This window comes from Colias philodice, chromosome 7 (assembly GCF_061535455.1).
Source record: "Colias philodice isolate Cphi_HAF_F1 chromosome 7, ilColPhil1 Martin Lab GWU primary, whole genome shotgun sequence".
NCBI classification, from domain to species: domain Eukaryota; kingdom Metazoa; phylum Arthropoda; class Insecta; order Lepidoptera; family Pieridae; genus Colias; species Colias philodice.
In genome coordinates this window covers 9,545,738-9,572,918 of record NC_143092.1, presented here as the reverse complement: position 1 = coordinate 9,572,918, position 27,181 = coordinate 9,545,738, and the positions used below count along the sequence as shown (strand labels likewise).

General features: G+C 32.3%; 2 protein-coding genes across 3 annotated transcripts; one reads left to right on the top strand and one right to left on the bottom strand.

Moving 5' to 3' along the window:
* Window positions 1-95: 95 nt before the first annotated feature.
* Alp12 (Alkaline phosphatase 12) lies at window positions 96-18,941 on the bottom strand. Of its 2 annotated transcripts, XM_089697573.1 has the most exons (9): window positions 18,867-18,941; window positions 16,673-16,875; window positions 16,122-16,314; window positions 15,611-15,771; window positions 15,008-15,218; window positions 14,677-14,810; window positions 13,921-14,119; window positions 2,654-2,878; window positions 96-562 (listed from the first exon to the last, which is right to left on the bottom strand). In XM_089697573.1, exons 1-9 carry the CDS (start codon window positions 18,934-18,936, stop codon window positions 393-395), a joined length of 1,566 nt encoding a protein of 521 aa, XP_089553699.1. In that variant the 5' UTR covers window positions 18,937-18,941; the 3' UTR covers window positions 96-392. The 2 variants fall into 2 exon arrangements, with proteins under 2 accessions (XP_089553699.1, XP_089553700.1); XM_089697574.1 differs by lacking the exon at window positions 18,867-18,941 and having other exon boundaries at window positions 16,122-16,304; window positions 16,673-16,807.
* A 1,083-nt stretch (window positions 18,942-20,024) lies between these two features.
* On the top strand, window positions 20,025-24,264 carry LOC149487295 (uncharacterized). The gene is made up of 5 exons (XM_089697148.1): window positions 20,025-21,135; window positions 21,418-21,504; window positions 22,228-22,416; window positions 22,804-22,933; window positions 23,390-24,264. Exons 1-5 carry the CDS (start codon window positions 21,133-21,135, stop codon window positions 23,458-23,460), a joined length of 480 nt encoding a protein of 159 aa, XP_089553274.1. The 5' UTR covers window positions 20,025-21,132; the 3' UTR covers window positions 23,461-24,264.
* The last annotated feature ends 2,917 nt before the right edge of the window (window positions 24,265-27,181 follow it).

The following is a 27,181-nucleotide window of genomic DNA, read 5'->3' as shown; positions in this document are numbered from 1 at the left end:
TTTATTTCTCAAAATAACAATTTCATATTTTTGATACCTAAATTAATAACCTAATTTTACATGTAAGCAAAAGAGATAAATAATAAAACAAAATGTAAATTTTGTGTATATTTTATATTTATTTAACTTAAAAAAATATTCTAATAATAATTATTTGTTCATAATCTTTTTACTTGTAAAAACTTAACATTTAATATAATTCTACAATCTAGCTAACGAGAGCTGTAAATTCCGACCGTTTTTTTTTGCTTGTTAAAACTTCTAGCCTAGAAATAAGATCCAATTTTAATTACAATTTCGAGGTTTTGTAAAAAAATTCACGATTTCAAATTAGTATTTAGATATATTACATTTATTATAATTCATTGACTATTAACATAATTCTTGCTAAATTAATTTATCATTCTAAACATCAAACCTAATACCAAAGTTAATAAACACACATAAATATTATTATATTGTGTTGCCGCTTTGGAATACGCGCCAATTTTTGCCGCGTAAGATATAGCGTGGAAGACGTAATGCTGTTCGTGAACGTTGTGGAATAGATGAGCATGTGGACCTGGAATAAATATTAAATAACTTTGTTATATGAAAGAGTAATAAATATATAAAATAAATTTTCTTAATTGAATTAATTTGTTTTCGTTTTATACAGGGTGTACCAAAAAGTAGTGATGAACGGAAGCTGAGAGGTAGAGGACCTAGAGGGCTATCCGAATCACCCCCATGTATGTTATGCGATTTTTCGTATTTTCGGAGTTATGACGATTTTTTCAATTTTTCACCTATCGCCGAGTACGATGATATTTTCACTCATGCTGATGTCAATAATTGCGGAAGATGCTTGATTTTTTTTGTGTGCTAAGCTGAAAGATAGGCCAATTCAGTATGGTAACATTTACTATCGTTAGATCTTTGAATGGAATAAAAAAAAAGAATTAAATGGCAAGAAAGATAAAATTACCCAGTATGTTCACCACTTCAAGGGCCCGTAAAAAAATAAAATCACATAAAAAAAGTTTTCCGTTTGACTTTTAAAAACTTGCTCTATCTATCAGATAGCTACCCTGAAAATTTCATTTTATTATTCAGAAGGCTTCAATCGAAAAATTTAAATCTAAATGTGGTAAGTGCAAAAATTGAATTAACATGATGATCATTAAAACCAATAAATAGGTGTTTAATTACCAGAAATTTTTAAAATAACCCCGCTGTTGCTCAATGCAAGTGCGACATCACCGTAAAAAGTTGTCTTTTAAATGTCTGAATGCCCTTTTATCATTTTTAATGGATTCTTCTGCTACTATGAATTTCCGGGTTATTTCGTCCAAATTGTGGCATTCTCTCAAGTAGCCGAGGTCTTTTTAATATTCCCATTGAAACAAATCAATGGGGTTTAGGTCGAGGGACCGTGGAGGCCAGGCTTTAAGGCAGGCGTCACCGGCGCATGCGCAGGCTGCAACGACCAATCCATCTTTCAGGGTATCTTTGCCCTTTAGCCTGGCCTGCGCGGTCCCCGGACATAAACCCTATTGATTTTTTTCCGTGGGGATACTACAAAGACGAGAGACTGCCACAATTTGGACGAAATAACCCGGAAATTCATAGTAGCAGAAGAAACCATTAAAAATGATAAAAGGGCATTCAGACATTTAAAAGACAACTTTTTACGGTGATGTCGCACTTGCATTGAGCAACAGCGGGGTTATTTTAAAAATTTCTGGTAATTAAACACCTATTTATTGGTTTTAATGATCATCATGTTAATTCAATTTTTGCACTTACCACATTTAGATTTAAATTTTTCGATTGAAGCCTTCTGAATAATAAAATGAAATTTTCAGGGTAGCTATCTGATAGATGAGCAAGTTTTTAAAAGTCAAACGGAAAACTTTTTTTATGTGATTTTGTTTTTTTACGGGCCCTTGAAGTGGTGAACATACTGGGTAATTTTATCTTTCTTGCCATTTAATTCTTTTTTTTATTCCATTCAAAGATCTAACGATAGTAAATGTTACCATACTGAATTGGCCTATCTTTCAGCTTAGCACACAAAAAAAATCAAGCATCTTCCGCAATCATTGACGTCAGCATGAGTGAAAATATCATCGTACTCGGCGATAGGTGAAAAATTGAAAAAATCGTCATAACTCCGAAAATACGAAAAATCGCATAACATACATGGGGGTGATTCGGATAGCCCTCTAGGTCCTCTACCTCTCAGCTTCCGTTCATCACTACTTTTTGGTACACCCTGTATAAAACTATAAGGAGAAAGTCATTGATCATTTGTACCTCTAGGGATACATTTTTATAATATTGAAAAATCGCAGAAAAAGTAAATAGTTTCTGCTTTAGTCGAATTTATAAGCTGAAATAAGGTTTGTGGATGCGCTAATTTCATGAATTACAACCAATAGGAGCGGAGCATCATTAAAAAATGTTTCAAAATGGAAAAATATTTCTTTTATAAGTAACTTCACGCTACGACCTAAATAAAAATACAGAACAGACTAAATTGCTTGCAAATAATTCATATAGAATCTATATAATAAAATATAACAAGAAAAGGAAAAAAAAAGAAGTACCTTCTTAAGTCTTAATTATAAAAGATTATATGTATAAAAAAATATATATTTTTTTATCTCACCTCTAGCATAAATAGCAACATCACCACCGCCGTGTATATTTTCGTCATTTGTAATAGCAGCCGCTTGTTCGTACTTAAAACTGGTCGTATCTTCAGTGGTCGGGTCGGTCCTGACTATCCTGGTCGGGTCAGTTTGGACCTTGAGCTTATTGGACCCTGGACCTCCGACACCGTATGTGAGGGTTGTGTAGTTCAGGCCATCGTATTTTGAGGGGCCTGTTGTGCCTGTAAAAATTAAAAATAGCACGATGTGGGTTTTATATGTTTTAATTCGTTTTTGTATGGAGATTGCCATATTGCATTGGAAAAGTATTTTTTTTATTAATTTTTATGTGTAGATTGAGTTCAATGATTAAGTATGTGTATAATGTGGTATAATTCAATTATTCAAGAGTATCATCATAATAATATAATATGGGAATTTTCTCGTGTTGTTCAAATTTTTATCCGTCGATATATAGAGGCTCTTGTTCTAAAGCGATAATCCTGCCAGATTTTTTTAGCCTAGTTAAGTATGTATAGGTAAACCAGAATCTGATGGCAATTAGGGAAATCAAAATTTTGAGTGTGCAACCCTAGGGAAAATGGACTGAACGATCTTGATACTGCTTAGTTTTTATTTTGTCCTCAACATCATTAGTCACATTACATAAGTGAACAATACTGTACTTAATAATGAGATATCCACTTAATATTATGTAGGTACATACTTACATGTATAATGTACATATTACTTTTATATAGGTAATACATATTATTATTATTTACACATACCTATATTTGTATATTCATTATCATTATGCCATGTAAAAATATGGATGTAATGATAATGAATATCAAAACTAGATTGCTTATATTTTTTAATAAAATAAAATAAAAATAAAATAAAACTATGTTTATTTTCGTAAGTATTAACAGATACACACATTATAAAATTCACTTGAACAGCTTGGACTTGACGAATACCCGTATTGGAAACTCCTGTAATAAGTTATCATAAAATTATATTGTAATCAACAAACAATATTATAGTTACCTACTTATAATATTTTTAATTTAAAGTACCAAAACGGGTAAGTCCAATTTACCAATAAAATATTCAAAATTGAAAATTGTGATGTGTTTGACCCTTCTTCATCGAATGTTTTTCTATACACATTATAAACAACACCTCTTGCTTGTGATCGCAGCGGCTTTTTCGACATTTTCGAAGATTTTTTAGACAAAATCCTAAAAATTATTCATCAATTGCAAAGAAGACAAATAATTTGACAACCAATTTGATAGTTGTCAAATAAAGTTGCCACATGAAAATCTTTTATTTCATAAATATAAATATGCCATCAGATTCTGGTAGACCTATATATGAATATTTTTGAAGTGAAAACTTTTTAGCGGCGTTGGGTATAAAATCTTAAACTCGCGTCAGGACACGTGACCTGATTGAAAAAGCGTAAGACGGATGGATATCAAACATGCTCAACGTTATTAATCAAGTTTTCACTTCTGCCGGCACTCCCGGAGTGCAAGCCGTCTTTTTTCAAATTCAAATTCAAATTCAAATTATATTTATTTGCAAGAATGTAGTTACAAATTATAGATGTTTTTAATTACAATATTATGTGGCTAATACATTCTACCCATTGATTGGGTGTGCAAATATTGAAAAAGAAAGTTGATTAGTCTAATTATTTAAATGTACACACAATTCAATTTTCACAATTACGCGAACGCACTACGATTAACACGATTATATCACACACAATTCAGTTTACACTACTTAAAAGTCATAAATTCTTCAATGTCATAAAATTGTTTCACCATCAACCAGTTCGTCAGTTTATTTTTGAAAAAGTTTACTGGTAGTTCCTTGAAATTGTCCGGTATTTTATTATATATTTTAATAGCCATAAATATTACACTGTTTTTAGCTTTGTTAATTCTACACGTTGGGAAATGTAATTTGTTTTGGTATCTTGTCAACATATGCGAATTTACATCTCCTTTCTTCTTAAAGTATTCCAGGTGATATTTTACAAATAAACATACTTCTCTTATGTACATGCAAGTTAAAGTAAGGATCCGTAATTTACTAAACAGAGGTCTACAACTGTCTCTTTGGTTCAAACCGCACAGAGCTCTGATACATTTTTTTTGTGAGACAAATACCTTCCGCACATCACAAGATTGTCCCCAAAGAATGATTCCATACGAAAGTACAGAGGAAACGTAGGCATGATAAGCATTTATTGCTGCATTCATAGAAACAGTATCTCTTAAACGCCGTAATACGTAAACGAAACGATTAATTCTGTCACAAACGTAATCAATATGTTTGTTCCATTTTAGACTTTCATCCAACAAAACACCCAAGAATTTATGATGATCTACTTGTTCTATTACTTGGTTATCACACTTTATATTTAGGTTTATTTTGGAGCAATTTTTTGTATAAAATTGAATTATTTTTGTTTTTAATAAGTTAATTTTAAGATTGTTGTCTTCTAACCATTTTACAATATTTTTAACTGCTTCATTTATATCTCTCTCGTACGTTTCCTTTTCAGTACATTTAACAATTAGGGTAGTGTCGTCTGCGAATAAAACTGATTTGTGTTTCACTGATTTCGGTAGGTCATTAATATACAAGAGAAATAAAAACGGGCCGAGCACACTTCCTTGTGGTACACCTGATCTATTAGTTTTTTTTACTGATCTATATACGTTTCTTGATTGATTTACTATTTTTTGTATTTCCACAAACTGATCTCTATCCTTTAAATAACTAGCAATCCATTCTTTGGCAATTCCTCTTATACCATATTTATCTAACTTAAGCAAGAGTAATTCATGGTCTACAAAATCAAATGCCTTGCTCATATCTAGAAATATAGCGCTTACGGGTTTTTTTTCGATGAAGGCTTGAATTATTTCTTTCACCATATCAAAGCATGCTAATGAAGTGGAACTATTTTTCCTAAATCCAAACTGTTCTTTACATAAGATCTTGTTTCTATCAATATAATTTCTAATTCTTTCTAAGATTACTTTTTCAAATATTTTAGATATCACTGGTATTAACGCTATAGGTCTGTAATTCTTAATATCTTTCGGATCGTCTTTTTTAAATAATGGTTTTATCACTGATGTTTTCAGCGCGTGTGGAAAAGTTCCCTGTTCCATCGATAAATTTACAAGAAAAGACAACGGTTCGCAAATATGGTCACTGCATGATTTTAATATTTTTGTACTTATTCCATCTGTTCCTACTGAATTAGTGTTATTAAGTGATTTTATTATTTTACAAATTTCGTTACTGTTTGTAGGTGTTAAGAAAATAGTATTGCAACTTTCTGTAGTCAAAGTCTTTTTTATGGCATTTACATCCAAATTAAATTTTGTTTGATTTGTGATGTCAATAAAAAAATTATTAAACTGTTCGCAAATTTCATTCATTGAGTCGTATATTTTATTATTAACTACAATCTCTTCAATTTCTGTAATATTGGTTTCGTCATTAATATTATTAGATATCATTTGCCATAATGCTTTGTTTTTATTTTTTGCCAATTTAATAAATTTTTCACTTTGAATTTGTTTTGATTTAAGAATGCACCTTTTTAGTATATTTTTATATTTCACATAATGATTCCAACTATGAGTATACATTTTTTTTGTATATATATTTTTAAGATAAAGTTGTCGCTTTCGTATACAACATTTCTTCAATCCTTTTGTTATCCAGTTAAGATTAGATTTTCCTGTACTTCTCTTTATCTTAATAATAGGAAAACAAAGATCATAAAACAGTTTGAATAACTCATAAAAAGCATTGAAGCATTCATTTAAGTTATTAAATTCATGTATTTCAGAGAAGCTTAACGATGACATACATTCACAAAATTTACGAATATTCTCATTACAGTAGTCTCTTTTTGTTTCAAACCAGGATACATTTGTTTTGCGCTTTATCATACTAACTTTTAATATCTGTGCCGTTTCATGGTCTGACAAACCGAGGTGTAGTACTTCTGTGTTCACATTTCTTTTTATATTTGTTGCTATTTGGTCTATGCATGCATTTTTCCTAGTAGGTGTTTTTATTAAGCATTCAATATTAAAGTTCTGTAGTAAAGTAATGAGTTCATCTGAAAACTTAGTCTTTTTAAGAATATCAATATTCCAATCTCCACATAATATTATTTTTTTATTTTTAAGTCCAATCCTTTGTAATATATCCTGAAGGTTTCTTATAAAAATATTTATGTTTTGACTAGGGATTCTATATATACAAATTATCACTGTATTTAAGTGTTTTAATTCTATACCACAACATTCAAAAAATAAATTGCAACCATAATCCCTTATAAAGTCTAGATTGGTGCATGGAATGTCGTGCTTAACCAAAATACATGTTCCACCTCTTCTTTGTTTACGAGAAAATGATGATATTAACTTATATCCTGGTAATTTAAGTAACTGTTCATTTCCCTTTTTAATAAACGTTTCACATAAACATATGATGTCAATGTTGTGTGATTTATCTAGTTGTGATATTGCCAAATACAGTTCTTCTGACTTATTAATAGCTCCAGCTATATTTTGATGTAAAATTGTCAAAAATTGTGTTTTAGATACGAAAAAATTTTGAATTTGATGGAGTATTTTTATTTTTCAATGTTAAATTACTATTTGGTATGTCCTCATTTAACTGGTTCGGTTTTAGAGTATGTAAAACATTTTTTGACCTCTTAAAATAATAGGGAATAGTGCCTTTTTTTACTGGATAGGAATTGTTTTGATTATTTTGGAATATATTGCATTTTTTTGAAGAAGCAAGCCTTTTTTTAATATTTTTGGGATTTAAAAATGTATTTGCATATTCTAAGCTGTCAATTTCTATATTTAATCTATTTGTTAAATTTTCAATATAATTAAGTCTGGAATTATAAAATGTATAATCTTCATCAATATCAATATATGTACAATTTGTATGTCCTCTTAAAAAAAGTTTCATTTTTGTATTAAGAAATTTCTCATTCAAGTAACGGTTATATTTTACATTTAATATAAATATTTTATTATTTTTTAATTTTCCCAATAATTCTAGTAAATTTGATATTAGAGTATATGGATTTTTGTCATTGGAACCTAAGCCCAATATTAATATGTCTTCATTATTTATAGATTGTATCAAACTTTCACAGCTGTTTAATATTTCACTTGAAGAAGCATGCGGTTTTGTCAAGCCAAATATTTCATAACAGTCGTTCCACTTATTTTTCCGTTTTTCCAGCATACTTATAGACAAATTTCTAACGCGTTCATCACCCATAATTATAATTTTACGTTTTATTGTGCTGACATCTGTTATGGTTTGTTGACAATTGGTAATTTTATTTTTGTCGGTACCGTCACATTCTTTATTTAATATTAGTGGCTTAGTTATGTTATAGTTTAAAGTATTTTTATCCAAACCCATATCAGTAGGAACACTATGAGAATTGTGTTTTTGTTGTAAGTTAGTTAATGTTTTCTGTTTGATTTTAGGATAAGTGTTGTGAATAAATATATTTTCATTGTAGTATTTTAAAGGTGAGTGCCGTGGTGTTTTAAAACTTATATTCATTATAGTCTGTTTTATAGGCGTTTTATTCGAGATACCTGTTAATGTTTTATCCGATTTAGTATTTAAAATTAGACTTATCAAATTCTGTACTTTTTTCTCACTTTTGTGTAATGTTTGTCTAAGATTATAACATTGTTTTGTTAGGTTATAGATAGATTCTTGTGCGGATATTAATTCGGTTTGTAATTTGCTTATTTCTTGATTCTCATTGAACACTATTGAAGTATTTGGAGTGGATATAATATGTTGACTTGTCTTTGTAGATAAATCCGTGTAACTTGAACTGGATAAACTTAAAAAAGAATCATTTAATATTTCTTGTAGATTTGATTCAGACCTTTGTTTAGGGAGTGTTTTCTTTCTGATAGTTATATTATCCATTTTATAAGTTCAAATAAAGCTGTACAATGTATATTCAAACCGTTAATGTGTGACTAAATATTTTAATTGTTGGTCAGCTGTTCTTTGTTTAATGACACTTAATGTCAATTTTATACGTTAATATCTGTAATAATTGTGTTTTACTTACGTTTTATTTTACTTACGTTTTGTTTCCGATACTTTACTTACTACTTTTAGGTTTTTAATTTTGTATTATGTGTTCCGTTTGACGTCCGTAGTCCATTATGAGAGAGTACATCGCCTTTTTCCCCGTGAAGTCGCTAGATGGTGCTAGTTTTAAGCCCGTCACGTGGTACCGCCGCCAGCGCCGCGAGTGGTGGGGGACAAAACTCACCACAGTCCCAGCAAGCCACCAGAAATATTCTCATTGTTGCGTCGTTTTTCAAACCGTACGCAAGTCGTTAGATTATATGTAATTTTAAAATACTGTATTTTAAATTACATATATACATAATTTAAATTTAAATAATAATTTTATACGAACTTTCGAGATTGAAGTAGAAAGTTCAGTTTTTTCTTTTTAAATAGTTTTTATTTAAGTCCGTTACGTTTCATAGTGAAATGAATATTCAAGTGTTACCTGCGTTATCGTTATTTCAAACGAATAACGAAAATCGGATTTATTTGAAGTATAAATCTGCAACCACGAGCGTGGCATCGCGACCATAAGTCTATAGCGCAGGCCAAGGGCCTACCGAATCGTGTCGAGCGTCTTAACAGCGCGTTTTCTACGTGTTCCGAGCTGAGTTCTTCTTGTCCGGGGTCCAGCGACGACGAGGAGCCGCCGCAGCGTGTATGGCGCCGCCAGCGCGCGTTCAGCCGCTCGTGTGCAGGTTTGAGATTTTGTCTCAACACGGTGAGTCATGTTATTAATACATTATACGTGATTTACGATGATTTCAATACAAATCTTTCAACGTTAATGGTTATTACTAGATGTTACGCGTTAGATAACCTATTTTCACAAATATCGGTTTTAAGATAGTATATTAATTGCCGAAAGCAGATTCGAAACGTGTTTCGATCTTTTGATTTTATTCCTCCTTGAATCGTATTCGCTACGCGGACATTCTAAATGTATGTGAATTGTGCCTTCCTTTTTCGAATTGAGGGTAAATATCAAAAACGAATTCTTAATCTCGTTAGATTAGAAAATTCATCCGATACGAGTCGAATCAAGTAGAATGTAGTTGCCTATATCTTGTAAGCACAATAGAAATAGGTAAATTTTTACGAATTCTTAAAATTTATTAATAATTTTTGCCTGACGCATTAAATTAGTCCGCGACTCTGTGCCTAATTACTGCTAAATTTTAAATGCGACTTCTATTCTCTATACAAATAAACTTAAGAATTAATAGAGATGCTTTGAAGGGGATTATTGATAAGTTTAAAGTCTTATAAAATTCGTCCCGCTGTGGAAAGAATTTTTAACTTACTAACATGATTAGTAGCATATGCAGATAGGCGGATTTGATAATTTGGTTTAAAACTCGTCACAATCAGTTTTTACCAGTACATTCAATAACCGTTAAGATCGACTTTTTAAGTCGTTTCAAATCATTTCATGAATACAAAAGGAAACACCAAAAGAATAAAAAGGGGGGGGGGGAGATTTTCAACAAATAAAAGCTTAAATTAATCTCGTCACCCTCGAATACCATGTAATTCGAAAACCAGCCATAGTTTTCACTTAAGAGGTAATAATACTTATTTATTCTTTAACTCTGACATCATACTTTGTCTTTGAAGATTCAAGTCACTATTGAAAATCAGGGGTTCGTCAAACGAACACCATGACTATTGTTAATCACCCCTTTTCATAATTAAGAAAAGCAAGTTCTGCAAATACAGAGTAATTTTCAATTTCACACCCACTGTTAACTGTGACATGACATACTCAACATAAAATCATAAATTTTTGTATTTGCGAGGCTATCGACTACCCGTACGTATCGACGCCTCCTATATCCTTGTATCACTATTGTATACCATATCGATATTATAATTATAAATACATCATAAACGAAGGTCAATTACTTAAGATAACGTATCAGCCCTTCGGGCTAGCGTCAGCTCAAAGAATGTTTGCAACAGTCACAAACTGGACTGCTGAAGAACCAAGGGGCTGTGGCCTTTACTTGGTGATTTACATGGGCAATGATTTGCGTTCACCAGAACAGCATGTACACCACATTGAAACGAAATGAAATGAAATGAAATGATTTATTTTGCAAGAAATGTGAAAAATTTACATATGTTATATTGTTTCATTATTCCGCACAAATCGTCAATTGATTGGCTTGCAGAGACTTTGGAATTGCAATTCAACTCAATTCAATTCGAAATAAAGTTCGTCTCTAACCTACTTTGGAATATCAATCCGATAGAATCTATTCTGACACCCGAGCGTTGCTAAGATTTTCTACGAATGGTTTGGAGCAGGAAGCAAATTTGAAATTGGCGATGGAAATTAAATTGAAAGTGTCAGTGCCTAAAAACAGGCTTAATAGCAGGCAGTTGGTCCCTCAAGCAGGCATACCACCTCTTAGGGTTTCTCAACTTTGCAACCTTCATCACCCTCCGGGGAAGGATGCACTGCCGCATGCTATAGCGCCAAGGGAACGCCTCTCGGGGCTTATTACCTTTGCAACCTTCATCACCCTCCGGGGAAGGATGCACTGGCGCACGCTGCAGCGCTACAGAAACGCCTCACAGGCTTATCAGTTTTGCAACCTCTATCACCCTCCGGGTAAGGATGCACTGGAGCACGCTGCAGCGCTACACGAACGCCCCACGGGCTTATTATTATTTTTGCAACCTCCATCACCCTCCGGGGATGGATGCAGTGGCGCAGCACGCTGCAGCGGTACAGGAACGCCTCTCAGGCCTTTTATTTTGAAACCTTCATCACCCTCCGGGGATGGAAGCACTTACGCACGCTGCAGCGCCACAGGAACGCCTATCAAGGTTTGTCATCGTTGCAAATTTTATTACCCTCCGGGGAAGGATGTACTGACACACGCCACAGCGTTACAGGAACGCCTCTTTGGGCTAATCAACTTTGAAACCTTTGTCTACCTCCGGGGAAGAATGAACTGCCGCTCTTGTTAAAGATCTAGTTCAAGAACATCTTTTAAAAGCAAGTAAGTGAAAAAACAAGTATAATATCTACCAGCCGTACCCAATTCACAGGATAGTCTTGGCAGTGAATGAAAGGACCTTGGACCCAGTGCTATTGAAATGTTTGCAGTAATAGCTTTCCTAATCTTGACTGTCGAGGTAGTAAGAAAAAAATTTCATTCAAAGGCAGAACGAAATCTCTTTGACAAGAGTTATTAGTTTGAACGTTTGAACACTTCACAACCTTCTAGGGCTGTACAGCTAGGAAGCCGAATTCTCGCGCAATTGCACCGGCTCCTACTACAACGTGCTCGAACAGTCGACACAAACATTTCCATTCAGAGGGGAATTCTACAAATAAATTTTAATCACAGCTCAAACAGGTTATTTCAAGTAAGACAGTCTTAAACAACCAGCTCTATTGCCTCGAGTTCATTATAATAGTACCCAAGTGGAAGAAACCCTCTTTGCACCCAGACCTCAAGAGGCGTGCTACTATCAGGATAAGTCCTCTCAGTCGTTCACTGACAAACACGCACAGGTTCAGCTCCAAAGCAAATACGGAACCTACAGCTGAAAGTATGGCTCATTTTGAATAGGTGAACCTGTTGTACACCTTGAGGGACAGCTTAAAAAAAAAAAAAATAAACATACATAGACTGCTGGTGGCCTCTGACCAGGCTATAAAAGGATGCTAAATACTTGGCTAAATTATGTATAACTGACGGTTTAGTACACTATTCTTATACATAAAATCAGTCGGTTTGTATTAAAATAAAATTATATTAAAATTTCATCTGATCATTTAAGCAAACATTACCTTAGCTAGAACAAATCTTTCAAAATTACAAATCCGGAAGGCAAGGAAGGTTATTCAAAAACTCTTATCGAGATATTTTTAAAATAAATCAGCATAATAAAAATAATTATTTAACTATGTGATTTATAAAATTAATAAAAAAAAAAAAAAAAAAAAAAATTGTTTGCATTTATTAACGCGCAGCTACTATACTGTTATTAGCTTTTGGACGTGTTCTCTATTTATTCCTGTTTACATTGCAATTCAAAACAATGGGTCGAGAGTGAAGACGCGTTTACCTCGCATTCCGCAAGTTAGCTAAATTATTGTCACATATTATGTAAATATGAATCCAGTTTCAAGCGCATTTTCCAATCCATAAGAGGTTCTCTGACTAATCTGTTTATTACTACACAGCATCCGGTGAGACCAGCTACAGCGGCTATCATAGGTGGCAGGGTAAAGTGAGCTCTTTTAGAGTCGAGTTTGAAATCTGGGTAATGTTACATAGTTATAGTAGCATCATCAATCTATTTGGAGAAATATCTAGATATGTTTATAAACATTATTATTTACTTACAAATTTTTAAAGAATATAATAAATTCGATCACAAGGTGGGATTTTATTATTGTCGTAGTGTATCTAATATTAATCAAAATAGAAGTCATTAGTAATCACAATCGAGATTTTTCAGCCTACTCAGGTTTAAGTGCATATTATACTGATTAAAATGTTGACAAGATATACTTGTAGTATATTTGTGGATGTATTTTATGCATGGTATTGAGACAAATTTTCAATAATTATCAAAGTCATGATTTTATACATTATATACTTTGTTTATAGGATGTATATAAGCTTTTTGGGGCATTACTCTATCACATTGTTGCATCTTATTTATCAAGCCACCAGGAGATATCAAACAACTCTCTCATAATGGACTACGGACGTCAAACGGAACACATAATATATAAATTTTACCTTAAAATAAAATTTGTATTATGTTTCCTAAGACGTCCGTAGTCCAGATAAGGTCTTCCTGGTGTTATTTTTGCACCATTCATTCCGTATCATTTATGAGACGAACAATGAGAATATTTCTGGTGGCTTGCTGGGACTGTGGTGAGTTTTGTCCCCCACCACTCGCGGCGCTGGCGGCGGTACCACGTGACGGGCTTAAAACTAGCACCATCTAGCGACTTCACGGGGAAAAAGGCGATGTACTCTCTCATAATGGACTACGGACGTCTTAGGAAACATAATACAAATTTTATTTTAAGGTAAAATTTATATATTATATTTTTTTGACTTACCAAATATATCCGACCCTCGTTCTGGGTAACCGTTAATAGACAATGTATGGGTGTGGTCCGAAGTGACCACAATCAAGGTATCTTTCTCACTGGTCATATTAACGGCCATAAACACCGCTTCTTCCATAGCGAGTGACTCGTCTACGGCCGTCCTAGCTCTGCCGCGGTGGTGGGCCATGTCTATATTACCTCCTTCAACCTAAGAGCATATTATTCTTCAAGAAGCTTATATCTAATACACTGGAGATTTCAGTATGAACAACTTGAAAAAAGAAAATATGACCTTGAATGACGCCTGTATGGTTTTTTATCCCTTTCACACCAACTTGGCAAGTTAGGTTCATACTGAAATCTCCAGTGTATTAGGGCGTATTCAGAAAGAAAGCTTGAAACTTATAAGCGCTTATAAGCGCTTATCGGCGCTTGTCAGTGCTGGTAACCCGCGCAGGAAAATATATGAACATGACAAGCGCCGATAAGCGCTTATAAGTTTCAAGCTTTCTTTCTGAATACGCCCTTAGATATTAGCTTCTTGTTATTCTTCAAAATTTCACAGATAAAAGAGGGATTTAGTTTACATCAAGGAAAAAAGAAGGATCATATTATTTATGTGCATTGGATAAAAATTAAAATTAAAAAAATAAATAAATGTAATCGCAAATTTCGGAATATATTAAGAGGTGTATTCTTACAATTTATTTTCTGTGAGATTTTTCTATTTTGTCAGAATTTTAAAGTGTAAAAATTTCTTCTTACCATCAAAAAGAATCCATTTTTATTCTTCTTTAACACTTTGATTGCAGCTTCTGTCATCTCTACGATAGAGGGCGGGCCCTGTGGTTCTTTGTTCCTTTCGAACTCATACGGCATGTGAGCGTTGGAGAAAATTCCTGCAAATTATATTTATATTTTTGGTTACTGGCGTTTTAATAGGGACTATATAAATAATGGCAATTAATTGTAAAATTTAAATATTACATTAACTATTGAAGGCATACGTTTCTTCTCAGTTAACAATGCATAATGATATATATTTTTCCGAAAATGTTAACAATTTTATAAGCTATTGTATTAGGTACTATCTTACCTAATAAATAATCACTACTTTCATCAATATTCTTCAACTCAGCAGCATTCGAAACAACACTATATTTCAGTCCTCTCTCCTCTTTATCCGTCTTGTATTGATTAATGAGATCTCTCCCATCAGACCTACTGCATCCCCATGAGCTGATGGGGTCCATGGGTCTATCTGTAGCGTTTGCGACGAGTCCTTGACGACCACCTCCTAGAATTACCTGTAAGATTTAAGTAAGTACTTTAAAAAACTTATTCGTTTTTAGAAATGTCGGTTGATAAAGATAAGGGCCGGCTTAACAACTTGTGGATGTGTTCCTTATTTATTAAAATAACTGATGTATGAAAATAATGTAAAAAAGTATGTGCCTACAACGAACCGAGCGTCGCGTGCGTTACGCGCATTGTTGTTACGAAAAATGTTGATTTTTTGTTGTTTTTTGTAATAAAAACTATCCATACGCTATAAGTGAACAATCACTAAGTAACTATAACCTACCATCGACTAGAAGCCTGCTGGTATCCGTGCAAAAAGTCTTGTTGTTCTGATTTTTTTTTCTTTTTGTGATTTTTTGTAGTGGAAACTATCTATAGTAAATTAACTACAACGTACATGCAAGTCGCGGCCCGGCCAGTCCTCCACCAGCTGCCTGCCAACGTCCTTGCAAGCGGAGTCGCGCGGCAGAGCGCTGTCGCACTCCCACGTGCGGCTCGCGCTGTGCGCGTACAGCGGGCCGGGCGTCGCGTGCGTCACGCGCATTGTTGTTACGAAACCTTTGTAGAAAAATTATTTTTTTTTGAAGTTATGGTGGTGGGGAATTTTGATAAATGTTAAGTAATATTAAATGGAATATTTTATTGTTAGGTTATAAAAATCTGGCTGGTCGATCTTTCAGACTTACTCGTCAGTTACAAACCTATTTTAACAAATCTAAGTAATAAAAACACATGCTTGAAAACATAAAAATTTGTATTACTATGTAGTAGGCTACAATATGAAATGATATATGTACCTACATATGTGTAATTTATATTTATTTCGACTCTACATTCGAAAATTCACAATTCAATCTCACGAATGTAATAACACAATAGTAAGAAAATAACATAATTGCAAATAATACCTGCACTCTTCCCCGCCTTCAAAGCAAGCGCAGCCAGCGAATCCAGCCGAGCTTCTGGCCGCAAAGATGCATTACAGTCCTTGTATTCAACACTCGCGTCTACTCCCATGGTGTAAAAGTTCACTTTAACACCACAGAACAGAGCTGTAGCCGTGGATGTTGAGTCGGGAACCATCTTGTTTGCTGAATATGTCTATATGTTAGGACTAACTGGGTTAATGATTAAAGAATCGTTTAAAGAAGAAAATTGTGGTTAAATACGGGTTATCGTGAAAGGAGGTAACATAAAGAAAAAAAAAAATAGTGATGGTCGAGGTCCTGTGCCGAGGTCACTTTAATTGTAGAATAGAAGAATTTAGAATAGTAAGTAGAGCGTTGTAGAACTTTGGTCTTTGGGGAGCGTCTGGTCACGTCTGGTTTAACGTGTGGTTGCCAGTCGCCACATATAAAATGTAAGCTCACAAAATAATCGCATTCAACTTGATTACGATTATTATTTTGATTTTATTTGTATCACAAGATCCCGTAGGTAATTACTATAAAATACACACCTTCAAAAGCCCAATATGCGGGAACTTTTCATACGTCAGCCTATGTCCCTCTCCCCCTTTAAGAATCCTCGTGGCTGTAACAGTGTTAGGTCCCATGCCGTCTCCTACGAAAAGTATCACGTTTTTTGCTTCACCGACATTCCATTTTACTGCTAAAGCCTCTTCTAGTTCATTTGAACTGAGTTGTTTCCAATAATCTTGATCTAGAATAGCAAAAAATGTGTATTACCTCTGATTCCTTGACCAGCTATATTATTATTATGCAGTACAGCAGTAGGTATGTTTCTGGTCATATTATGTGTATCTTAAAGAATTGAGACGGTTCTGTAATGATTCTTCTTACCACGATAACTAAGTGTATCGGTTTTTTTATATATAAGGTATGAGAAAGGTGTATGGGTGGAATGTAAATTTCATCGCAATGCGTGCAGTGGTACGCATACGTGAAAGCCGCTTAGTAATAATTAGTTTATTTAAAAAAAAATGTGTGCGTGTACTAGTGTACAAACGTAAGAAGTGAAACTTTTTCAAAAAATAATTTACTATATGCAACTTTACAGAAATACCTACGTCGAATCACGCGTCGTAGAGATAATAGACCGGGAGATACTGACACAAAATTTCGAGTCATTTGTAACAGGATGGCGGTTCTACAGGGGTCTTAGTACGCAATGACAAAAAGAAAAATGATGGTGTGAACGCTGGTACCGGTGGGTTAGTCGCGTGGGCGTTAGTCGAACTCGTCGGAGAAATAGCGAAAGTCAAATGATTTGTAACACAAAAATTTTAGAATTTACCGATAGCCCATAAAAAAGAAGTAGGCGGTAGTGTCATGCCATACTTTTCCGGTATGACTTACAGCCCGCCATACCGACGCGAATGTGTTGATTTAAAAAAAACAATTATTCAACCATTTGTACCAAGCTAACTTTTGCACAGGTAACTATCGTCGTGCAGCCATTTACGAAAATCGCCATGCCATACTTTTCGGACGATTCCAAATGGTCGCCATACCGCCGAAAATCTGCAAATTTTTTTTATTTCGCCTATCTTTTTGTACCAGTATTGCATTTGGCTTTTTGGAGAGTATTTGATAAAATGTGACCATTATTATATTTGCCATACTTCTAGTAGGGGGAAAAAGTGCTGTCATACTTGAAAAATAAATTTATTATTAATTTATATAAGTGAAGATTTCCAACACCTAGATCTTTGAAATTTTGTATTTATATTCGTTGATCCTCAAACTTACAGGAAAAATAAGTGCCATACTGTTACAAATCGTTTGACTTTCGCTATTTTCCGACGAGTTCGACTAACGCCCACGCGACTAAGCCGCCGGTACCAGGGTTCACACCATCATTTTTCTTTTTGTCATTGCGTACTAAGAATCCTGTAGAACCGCCATCCTGTTACAAATGACTCGAAATTTTGTGTCAGTATCTCCCGGTCTATAAGAAAAAGATGGCGCGTAACGGAAAAACGTCACGCGTAACGAAAAAATGTTACACTAAATTTTTTTCCAACCCCGATAAAGAAGTTTCACTTCAAAAAACTAAAAAATAAGCTTAAACTCGTGAAATAATCGAATTCTCATCTATCCTTGATAAGTGTACAAAGTATGAATTAAATCTGCCCGTTTAAAGTGGGTCAATATCGAGTCTAAAGTAGCCGGTTACATTTGTGTAAGCGTGTTAAATAGGCAAAATGTTTATTTATTTTCTATCTTTTATTTTGATGTTTAGTTTGATAATTACTAATCTGTTGTATGGGATAGAAATTGACCTAACAAATAAAATGGAAATTGGTAGCCGTGACGAAGGTAGCTGCAAAAGTGGCTATCTAATATGAATTAAAATAAGTATTGAAGGCGAAATACGCAAATAGTGACGATTAAAATCATTAATAAGAATTAGATCTTGCTAGTTCATTTCCGTCTTATCAGTTAGCCTTATCGTTATAATAATAAAATAACATAGAGCATTCTAATAAATCATAACAGTATTTGGGTATTTTTAGAATTCGTGTTAACTTTTCATAACATCCTCAACAATATCTATTATTTCAAGCTGCAATACCTGTAACAATAATGTAATAAGGTAAAGAAAATCATGAAAAACAAGAAAAAATACCGTGAAAGATATTTATCAAACTAACGATGACTTTTCATTTATCATTAAGTAGAACAACTTACCTTTTCGTAACGAAGATTGAGCGAGAGACAAATAAAAAACAAAAAACACAACCAAACGTAACCCGTACATATTGACAACTGAACAATTAACAAACGTCAGCGTAATGTCAAAATGAAGTCCTAAGTCACACTGACACATCAATTATTTCACAACGACATGAAAAAGCGCGCGAATATTGGATTCGTTCCGCGCCATTTTTAACCGACTTCATATAACGGAATGAAAAGTGATGTCTATATGTATATTATAAAAGATAATGATAAGTTTTATATTAACTAGGATAGAATTAATATAAATAAATAAATAAAATAATAAATAAATTCATTCAGGACATTATTACACAAATCGACCTAGTCCCACAGTAAGCTCAATTAAGGTTTGTGTTGTGGGTACTTGGCGACGATAAATATAATATTTTATAAATACATATATAGATAACACCCAGACCCAAGAACAAATAATTGAGTTCATCACACAAATATTTGCTCAGTACTTAGGCACTAGGCAGTTACTTTACCACTGCGCCAACCGCGTCGTCATATAAACTTCAAAGTTCAAACTATATTATTTGAGTGAAACTGGTACTTAACTATATAAAGAAATTCATTTCCTAGTCCTAGACTAATAAAATTCTCGATAAATTGTTTAGACACAAAGACAAAAGTTGTGGTGATGTGTTCATTCGTGCGTGTTAATATATTTCTTATTAAAAGCGTTCATTTTACCAGTCATCTTCAAATTATATTAAAATCAGTGCTTCCACCCGTGTAACGAAATAGTATATAATATCTATTATTAGTATTTATTATACCTTCATAAAAGATTTGGTAAATGAGTCAATTCCATTTGGAGCTTCAGCAATAATAAATATGCCTCTGGCTTTTATCAACGTTATATAAAGCAAGCAAACCGGGCGAACTCCGTTTCGCCACCAGAGACACTTTTTCTTTGCTATAAACCTCACGGAGCCCGAGACCTTTCCAACGAATGCAAAACTGTGGAAATTGGTTGGTGTGTTCTGGAGTTATAGCGTTAGGAAGGAAAACCCGACCTATTTTTATATAGGTAGTAGATAAACACAATAAAATGATTTTATTACTTCTTCAACAACAAAGTATCAAAAATTCATAAATTTAAACATTTACCAATTTGTCCCAACGGATTTACCACATCGTTTACTTTTAAGTTTTATACTTTAGGGCGGAGTCAGGGCGGGCGGATAGTATCGTTCCAAACTGCTACAATTAAATACCTTTGAAACAAATGTTAACTGTCAGGGACATTAAGGTGATCCGCTATCTAGGTTAGATATATAGGTTAACGTTAAATGCTATTATATTATTTGGGAACGCGATCGATGACGACACGATTGCGCAGGCCGGTGCAGCCTCTCTTAAGGCGATGTTAGATCCCAAATGGAGTTTTATTTTTCGTGTTGGAAATGTTTTATTTTTGTATGATGTGTAGGATTGTTGGGTGGGTTCTCAGGTACAAAGATAGTAAAAGAGATCATTATTATATTGTAATTGTTTGTTAGGACTAAATAAGAAGCAAAACTTCCTCACGAATGAAGAATAAATATCGTGAATATTGAAAAATAAACATAAATATGTATAAGTATATGTCATGAAAAATATCTAGCTATGAACTAATTCATTTCAGAAATAGTTTTATTTCTGAACTGTACTAACTGTACTGTCATAATGTCATAAAGATTGATAAGCATTATATCATCAAAAGTTTACTCGAAAGAACCATCTACTTAAAAATAAGGAATAGCGGTTAACGATGCGAATCAGAAAGTTCTGAGTGCTATTCCCGGGAAACACTAATAAAATTTTTATTTTATTCGGCACTTTATAATTCGTAAAAAATCTGTGAAAAGGGGTGTAAAATACATGTATCCCGTATGCTAATAATAATTATAACAGGACATCATTTTTTTAATGACTAACAAGCGTTTCTTTTGAGTTTAGTTTCCCAATAGTAGGTTTAAGCGATTATATTCAATTTAGTTTTCCAACAAAAAAAATATAATGAAATCTTTTCATTCAAGTAAAAAGGCCCTCCGAGCTTAAAGCACGTCCTCCCCTTAAACCCTCACAATCAAGCCTGCTCAAAGCGGTGTTCCGAGTCGTCTGTGACACAAACATGTCTTCAAATATCGTTTATTAAATATCTTGTTTCAATTATCTGTTAATTGTTGTTTCTGTGTTGATAAAACGTAATCTGTGTTGTGAATTTCTAAATTGTTGAATTGTTAAAATGGTGAGTTGATTTGTTAATACAATTTTGATTAGCTATTGGTTATTGGTAATTTATTTGATTGTTCTGTATTTTTGAGAAGAATTATTGGATAAATTATTTGATTTGGTTTTTAATAGGCATTCAAAAGAATAATTGATTAATGTATAATAATAGGTACCTTCTTGTGCTTTTTAAATATAAACTTAATATTTAATTGAAAATGAAAAAATATTGAAAACTGATTTTGGTTTAAATTGAATTTAGAATGTCTATTTATTTATTTTTTTCTATAATATATTTTAGGCCAGGATGGAGTTACCCGTTTTGGAAAAATTTTGTTTTATATTCCACTTGAAGACAGGATGCATCGCTATGGGAATTATAAATTCAGTAAGTATTTCTGTAAAATATTTGTATGAAATTATTCGCTTGTCTCGAAAAATCTCGAAAACTGCTATTTAAATTATTTTTTTTTCGTCTGAATGTTAGGAATGTTGGAAATACAAATAGGAAAAATATAAATAAATCAATATCGACCCTTTTTTCTATCAACGAATAATGTAACGTCAATAATTTATTATGTATTTTTTCACAATTTAACTAGAAATAAACGAACTCTTTAAATAAACCGTTGCATTTAAAGTTAAACTAGCCCTCGACAGCCCTCGCGTGTTTTAACTCCCAAGTTTACCCAAGAGGGCTATTACATTAGGTACATTTTACTACTCATTTAAACGCTTATACCATTTTAAAATCTATTTCCCCAACTACATGGGTAAAATGTTTGAAAAAATACATTTTAAGATCACTGGGTTTAAGTAACAGACATTGCATATGTCTGAGGATATTTTTCCAACCACTTTGGCGCTTTCCTATATAGCCTACCAATATAAGTAACAGTACTTACTAATATTATAAAGCTGAAGAGTTTGTTTGTTTGAAAGCACTAATCTCGGGAACTACTCTGGTCCGATTTTAAAAATTCTTTCGGTGTTAGATAGCCCATTTATCGAGGAATGATTAGGCTATAAACAGGAGCGGAGCAATGCGGGTGAAACCGCCGACCACAGCTATTACCAAATATCCTTTAATAATTCACACATTATTTTACAGATAATAACATTCGTGCTAGCAGTGATCCTGATTACCTTCGCGGTTGACATAAAGGACGCATCAGACTCCAGAAAGGACGAAGTAGACAGCGGCATGTCGTCTGTAGTGTACACTATAGTGGTGCTACTCGTCGTGCTGCTGTTTGTTAAGTTCCTGTTGGATCTGATTTTCGTGTATGCGGTGCATAAGGTAAATAGTACAATTGGAAATGTTTGGTTTTAGTACAGATAATATACTACTATGTCATACAGTAACAATTATTATCTCTTACGTTTGTGAGATTTTCATAGAGATGTCGAGACAAACATATTCTTATAAGTAGAAAAAGCTTAGTACTATAGTCATTAATATAAAGATATCGCAACGCTATATTTGGACGTCCGTTTCAAATTCACTAAACACACGTAAAATTGCTTATCTGCTTTTAAACCATGTCTAACTCATGTGCTTTGAAAATATTATTAAAATCTGTTTAATCTAATATTAAAGCCTGATTAAAGCATTGACAGTTTGGGCTAAAGCAATGATGTGCTTAGAGGCAAACTACTTTTTTACTAGAAACTTCTTTTATTCTAGGAAAAGTGTGGAATAATAAGAAAGTACTGCATCTTCTGGATCGTGTTCGTCGTCCTGTTCATCATCAGCTTCCTGAAGACCCTGTTCCACATGGGCGCTGGCCATGTGATTGCACAACTGCTTTTCCTGGGTAGGTAAATATGGCATTAATAGCGTGTATTCTATAAGGTTGAATAAAAAAATACATAATACTTATTGCAAACGCGAAGATTCTTCAGAATATACGAATGTTTTTTCCAATAAGAAATTTTTCGTTACCATTTCTTAGACATCTTTTTAGGTACTAATCAAGGCACAAAAGTATGGTCTTAATATAATTATCCGAGGTTGTCTCCTTTAGAGGCATCTTACGTTTAAAAATGTATCTCACTAAAATGTTGTACTTATAATTAATCCTTCGCTAATTACGTATTTTTTATTTTTTATTGAAACTACCTAAATATAAAAGTCCATAAACAACATTTTTGCAAATTGTAATGACTAGAAAATGTTTTCGCGCCTGTTTATATTTCCACCAATCAGTACCAAGAACTGCCTGTAAACAAATTTAGAATCTATTGTAATAGCACTGAGGTATTTTTTTCAGCGGAGAATTTCTACTTCATCGTTGTAATCCGAAGCTATCTCCTGTCAATTAACGAAGATGGCGTCTTGTAAATTTGAAGAATTGCGAAAGGAGGTATTTATTTCATAATTAATGAAAAGATTTCGTTACAGTGTTATTTTTTAAAGAATCATTTATTCAAGAAAAATACAGGATCAATAAATGTAAGTTTTTTTAGTTTACTAGAAAGATTAGATAACCTTTTTAATTCGATTAAAACAATATTTATTGTAATTTCATGAAAAATCGTAAGTATCTATCTCAAACTTATCGAATCCACTCAACCAATTTATCTCAAAGAAAAATGACCCTTGGTTAATTAAAATTTTATCCTAAACACTGGTTGTGACGTTTTGTTGTGTAAGATTAATCCCACCAAGTTCCTAAAATCTTGTATTGAACAACGAAATTTAATCATAGTTGTAAATCTATTTTATTTTATTTTAAATCCACCAGAGTCAAAAAGTATTAATAATTAAACCATGTTCTCAAAAATGTAACAAAATTATAAGACTATGACTTATAATTCTAGATGGACCAAAAATTATGAGGTATAAAAATAATCCAACGATTTCAAAATGAAACAGCCTATTTGCATTTAATGGTGGTTTCAACTGGACCATAGAGTAAAAAACCAAATATTCGCTTGCCAGTATTAAAAAATATACTTATATCAAGAAAAAAAATTGCTTTAGAAGCAAGATTATTTGTTTGTAGATTGTCTTCCAATGTAAAATTATAATTACTATTATATGTATTTATGGTGTAAATTAAAAATATTTTTACAATTCGTTCGATAGAATTATAGTTTGCAGTTATAAATTATATTATGTGTCATGTGTACCTAAATAGGATAAATGAATGCCCTGTGTGAAGTTTTACATTTATGTATTTATGAATTTTTAAGATTATTTTGAAGTACTAATATCAAAATATGATATTATCTTAAATGAATTATTTATGTCGAAAGCTTAAAAGTGTTCACAATTAAAAAAAATCTATAATCATGCAACTACAATAAATTATTAATTTACCTATCTGTTCTATCGAAAAAATGTACGATGGTACCTAACCTATTCTTGAAAGATTTTTGTCTCATCTTGTTATTTCACTTATTATAATATTTTATCTATTTATTGTATTAGATGACGTTAAACATATATTTGACTATCATATACAGACTTAAATTTTTTCTGAAATCAAAAAGTCAACCCAAAAGTTAAATGAAATCGAATAGAAGCGCCAAATTATGTCCTTGCATATCCTATTACATATTATTCAAAAATATTAATTTTTAAGGATTAGCGTTAAAAACCAGGAATAAAGTAACTATTACTATATACCAGTTACTTAAAATAAACAACATATCAATGTGACAATATTGTTAATTTAAGATATAATAGGTCCATGAAGTAAATAATTTTTCTTATTATAAATTATGAGCTTGCGCATAAATTGATTATTATCAACGAGTTTTTATTATATTAATATAATATGTTTAAAAGTATATTTAATAAATACCACAATTATTGTTGTAAACAATTATTATTATATTACCTATGTGAATGTTAGAATAGTATTTAATTGTTTTACTTATATTAAATTTAATATTTTTGTTGAAACTTATTACATAATGAGTAAAAATAATTATAAACTTTCAAATTTGTTTATTATCACAAGTTAACTCCATAAATATGTCTACTCCATAATCAAATTGAATATTTATCACTTTTTTATTTAAACACCAAACTTTTAATTGAAATGTGCATATATCGTTAATGTATTTACATAGTGGTTATTCGTGTATAGATAGAAACTGTATGTAACCATAGAAGTTTATCCATATAACCAAGTCATATATGATATAACTAATCGATGAGTCCATATCAATACCGAGCCTATTGTTAATTAAAAGTAATATTTTTTCATCGCAAGAAAATACATGCAAGTGTCAAGTATATTAAAAAGGTAACAATAAATTCGCAGCCTTTCGCAGCAAATAATATTCTATTAGAACGTTACAATAATATAAAAATTGCTTCTTGTGTTCTTGGCGCGGTTTTTATTCATATTTTTGTCATCTGTCAAAGTGACATTTAAAATAAAGTCCTTCGCTCCGTTTCAATTTAAAAAAAATGCAAATAGCTATTCGGTTAGGTGTAAAATATGCTATGTTTTACACAAATTTTAGTGATTGATGTGGACTCATTTAAAAGAAGCCATTATTATGTGTGTAGGAAATTATGACAATAAGACGTCCTTTGCTTTAATTAGTCAATAGATGTTGTTCTTGAGGAGCGAATGCATACTATATAAAAATATTATTTACATATCTTTCTATAAATTATAAATATATTATAAATTTGGATCTTGTATTTTATAGTATTGTGGGGCTACCATGGGTTATTCTCTTCTATTTATAGTCGCTAATAAAATATCTTAATTAATAATGTGTACCATCGACACAAAATACAGATACAACCAGTAGGGAAACGTGATACAAACGTTCGAAATGGCTCACGCACACATGCAAGCGTGTTTACGAGAATCGGGTATTCTCGTATCTGTCAATTGTCATAATACCCTTCCGATCCGTAAACACACTTGCTTGTGTGTGTGATCCATTTCGAACGTTTGTATCACGTTTCCCTACTGGTTGTATCTGTATATTGTACCAACGATATGCACATTAATTTGTTTAATTGCAAAGTGTACAAAAATTGGGATGAGTTAGAATTAAATCTATGAAGATAGCTAAACGTAATTCTTTGTATGATAATATAACTCATATACGTTGTAGGTAACTATTTAATAATTATATGTGGTGGCACATCTACCAAAAACCCCAAAGACTATAGATACACACGTTCCGAACGTAAGAGATTAATCTGAAAATGAAAATGTACCAGTTTAGAAATTATATCCGAAGCCGAAAAAATAATAATCACTTAGTGATTATTATTTTATCACTACCGAATATACATCTACCTAACTCGTGGTAAAAGTTGTGTCCAATCATTGGTCCAATCTATATTTTCATACTGATAATAGAATATTCTCGAAGCTATACAAATAATTCGCTCCTCAAAAGCAAATATTATCCGTCAAAATAATATACCTGTCTCTGTCTCGGTGTTTGTAACCCTATTGCTATCCCTTTTCTATGGATGTATTCTTGTGATGTTTATCTTTTAGATACTTGTTAGAAGTGGTTTACAAATTACAAATGTGTAGAGGTCTATTCAAATAATCGAAAATCTGTTTTAGACGTAGACAAGAATATTTTAATAATTGCTTAAATCTATATGTATACATTATATGTAAAATTATATTTATTAGCAAATAACTAACAATTTCAATTGTCTTTAAATTCATTGTCATTCGAAAGATGACGTTCCAAGTTATATGAATAAAATTATTTTTTATCAATTTCATGCTTTGAATATAAAGCTTTTACAGTCTGTAATTAAATATAAATTTGGAGCTATTTTACATATCCTACTATTTTATTATAAAGTAAAATATTTACCTCTGAATATGAAAACAGAACAAACACATTTACTAAACACGGACAAATAATACCTTCTTATAAAATATTATGGTGTTTCTACAAAAATATATTTATTTTTTAACTATTTCCTATGTTTGAATAGACCTCGCTCTATATGTCGGCACAATTATATGATCAATTATATCTACGCTTTAAATGTTGTCCTATTATTTATAATGTGAATTTTAAATGATTTTTTTAGGAATATTGATGTTTGTGATTGT

Excerpts from the sequence above, each read along its gene's own strand:
- Alp12 (XM_089697573.1), bottom strand. The coding sequence starts at position 18,936 with ATGTACGGGTTACGTTTGGTTGTGTTTTTTGTTTTTTATTTGTCTCTC. Across the intron at positions 16,876-18,866 it reads TCAATCTTCGTTACGAAAAG|ATCAAGATTATTGGAAACAA; the intron begins GTAAGTTGTTCT and ends TTGCTATTCTAG. Across the intron at positions 14,811-15,007 it reads AAGTAGTGATTATTTATTAG|GAATTTTCTCCAACGCTCAC; the intron begins GTAAGATAGTAC and ends TATAATTTGCAG.
- LOC149487295 (XM_089697148.1), top strand. Across the intron at positions 21,505-22,227 it reads CTATGGGAATTATAAATTCA|ATAATAACATTCGTGCTAGC; the intron begins GTAAGTATTTCT and ends ATTATTTTACAG. Across the intron at positions 22,934-23,389 it reads TGCACAACTGCTTTTCCTGG|CGGAGAATTTCTACTTCATC; the intron begins GTAGGTAAATAT and ends TATTTTTTTCAG.